The 3,307-nt window shown below is 28.5% G+C and overlaps 1 protein-coding gene across 1 annotated transcript; it reads left to right on the top strand.

Annotated features, from left to right (window-relative positions):
• The first annotated feature begins 234 nt into the window (after nt 1–234).
• LOC112799994 (karrikin insensitive 2 receptor CA) lies at nt 235–2,990 on the top strand. Its single transcript, XM_025842020.3, has 2 exons — nt 235–853; nt 2,406–2,990. Exons 1-2 carry the CDS (start codon nt 486–488, stop codon nt 2,848–2,850), a joined length of 813 nt encoding a protein of 270 aa, XP_025697805.1. The 5' UTR covers nt 235–485; the 3' UTR covers nt 2,851–2,990.
• Nucleotides 2,991–3,307: the final 317 nt, after the last annotated feature.

Here is a 3,307-nt window from a genome sequence, read left to right as displayed (position 1 = left end):
TTTTGAAATTTTTTTTAAAAAGAGTAATTAGTGTTTGCATAATAAATAGTAAAAGATGAGCTAGAATAAGAAAAGACAGTTAATAATCATTAATTTTGTATCTTTTTTAAAAGAAAATTTAAATAATTACTAATTAATGTTATTAATTAGTATAGAATAATTCAAAAATATTTGTTGGTTTATTGTTGGCTAAACCTTAGTTCTTATATTCATCGCCAGTAGACTGTATAAAACAATGATTTCCAAAAAAAAAAAAGCATTCAATAGTAGCATACTTATTAAACATTGGTGTTATTTCATACAAATAACATTTTCTATCTTTAGGTTATGTGTTACTTATTAATTCGTCCATCTCCGTTTTCCTTTTGCCTTTTCTTTTTTAACCATTATTAAATATGACAAGGAGGCTCAAAACTCCCCAATCCTAAAATCGTCTCCGATCAATAATACAACACAACACAATAAGCCACAAAAAAAAAAGGAGAATGGGAGTAGTGGAAGAAGCTCATAACGTGAAGGTTGTGGGTTCAGGTACGAGGTTCATAGTTCTAGCTCACGGGTTTGGAACCGACCAATCTGTGTGGAAACACATAGTCCCTCAACTCGTGGACGAGTTCCGCGTGGTGCTGTACGACAACATGGGAGCCGGCACCACTAACCCTGAATACTTTGACTTTGGACGTTACTCCACTTTGCAAGGCTACGCCTATGACTTACTCGCCATTTTGGAGGACCTTTGCGTCTCTTCTTGCATCTTCGTTGGCCACTCTGTCTCTGCCATGATCGGAACTGTGGCTTCCATTTCTCGCCCCGATCTCTTCACCAAGATCATTATGGTCTCCGCTTCTCCTAGGTAAATTCATTCGGAACAATCAAGCTTTTTATTTTAATTTGTTGTTACATTAACAGCAATAAAATTTGAATCTAAAACTTCTTTGTATGTTACGTAAGCATCTGGCTATTATTAGGCCATTTCTAGTGATTTTGATCCACAATCAATACAATAACTGATTAATTAATATGAATTTACTTTAAGCTTAGTTGTGTTGTGATTGTACGTTGATTAATAAATAATAGTGTTGTGTTAGTTGAGTTGACCTTCATTAATAACAAGAGCTGCTCATCCCTTCCTTTAGTTTCATGTGAAGTTCTGACAATGTTTTTTTTTCGTTCGAGTAAATGATCCACTCCCCTTTTCTTTTAATGTCTAAATGGCACAGCATTTATAAAATATAATTTTTTTTAGTAAAACTAAAATAACGTACACTTTAATTCATTTGACCAAAATATCATAAATAATCATTTTATATATATATATATATATATATATATATATATGTTATAATTATTTGATTGATTCAAATAATAATAACAGATTTTATAATTTTTAATATTTATCATAAAATATAAAATGCTTTCAACTTGTTATAAAATATTTAATTTAAAATTTTTATATATTACATGATTATTAATGTAATCAATTTTATTTATTTTTAATATTTTATTATCAATCATGAAATATACAAATATTTTAAATTAAATATTTTTTGTAATAAATAGCTAAAATATGTTATATATATTATGTGATAAAAGATTAAAATAAGTAAAACTTAATAAAACGATAATAAAGTTATTAATATTATTATTTACAGAAATCAAATAATTGTCACTAATTTATATATAATCATAATGATTATGTATACGTATTTTGGTAAAATGAACTAAATTTACATTATTTTAATATTATACAAGATTAAAGTGTATTTTTTATAAATAAAAAATATCATTTAAATATTTAGTAAAAAAAAGAGAGTCAATTTTTTTTTCATAACTGAGTTACAAATTAAAATGTATTCAGTTATATATATCGACTTATGAGTTTTTTTTTTCTTATAGAAAAATGATCAATGAAAAAGAGAGATTAATATTGTGTAAATATATTTTATACACCAACTTTAGTAGGCACTTAATTAGCGTTTTCTTTAATTCAAGAGAAGAAAAGAAAGAATAAGTGATGAGTGACAATATCTATGTATATATATAGGTACTAAGTTTCGTTGGTATGTAAACGATAAGTAGTTAAGTACGTACTAGCATTATTATTGCAAAATAGTGTAGTAATAATAAATTTGAGATTAATTAAGATAATATTTTATACTTAATTAAAAAAAATAATATTAAAAATATAAAATTAGTTAAAATAATAAATATATCTTTTGTGTTAACTAAGACGTATAATATTTTTATGGATATTTATACCACTGAATCTCTCGTAATTCTCGTTATATACATTAGACATACATATTAAAAAAAAAAATCCAGCATGTCACATCATTCTAACTTTTTAATATGGTTATATGGTGTCTTTAATTTGTTTACTGTCTATCATGTTGGGCTATTGTTAGGTATTTGAACGACGCGGATTACTTCGGGGGTTTCGAGCAGGAAGATCTGGACCAGTTATTTGACGCCATGGCGGCGAATTACAAAGCATGGTGTTCAGGTTTTGCTCCAATGGCCGTTGGAGGTGACATGGAATCCGTGGCGGTTCAAGAATTCAGCCGAACCTTGTTCAACATGAGGCCAGACATAGCTCTTAGTGTGTTGCAAACCATATTCCAAAGCGATATGAGACAAATTTTAAGTCTCGTTACTGTTCCATGTCATATAATACAAAGCAAGAGGGATCTCGCCGTTCCGGTGGTCGTGGCGGAATATCTACACCAACATCTTGGCGGCAGTTCTATTGTCGAGGTCATGTCTTCCGAAGGTCATTTGCCGCAGTTGAGCTCGCCAGATATCGTGATTCCTGTGCTGCTTAAGCACATTCGTTACGATATTGCGGTTTAACTTTGACACTAAATTGAATTGAATTGAAATGAAATTGATTATGGTAGTGATTAGTATCCAAAGTTCTAGGATTATTTATTGTTGAGATTGATAAATTCTTTTAGTTTTTTAAGGTATCTTTGAATTCAGTAGGCTAAAAATTAATTTGTTGTCATTGATCAATAAATTACTAAATACACAAGATAAAGATTCGAATCACACACTTATTTAAGCAGATTAATAAATTAACCACTACACCAACTCAATTTAGTTAAGAGTTCGATAAACTTAATTAAAAAGAAAACACACAAAATTAAATTGATACACAAGTGTGCCTTATATTTTGATTTTAATCATAAATTTTGATCATGATAAAACTCAAATTCTTTGTATATGTACCAATATAATGCCTAATAACTAACTCTTAAATATAATTAGATTAACTTTGTTAGATTGGGAAAATATGGTGGGGAATCAG

Source organism: Arachis hypogaea, chromosome 1 (assembly GCF_003086295.3).
Source record: "Arachis hypogaea cultivar Tifrunner chromosome 1, arahy.Tifrunner.gnm2.J5K5, whole genome shotgun sequence".
NCBI lineage: Eukaryota > Viridiplantae > Streptophyta > Magnoliopsida > Fabales > Fabaceae > Arachis > Arachis hypogaea.
This window is presented reverse-complemented; position numbering and strand designations above follow the sequence as displayed.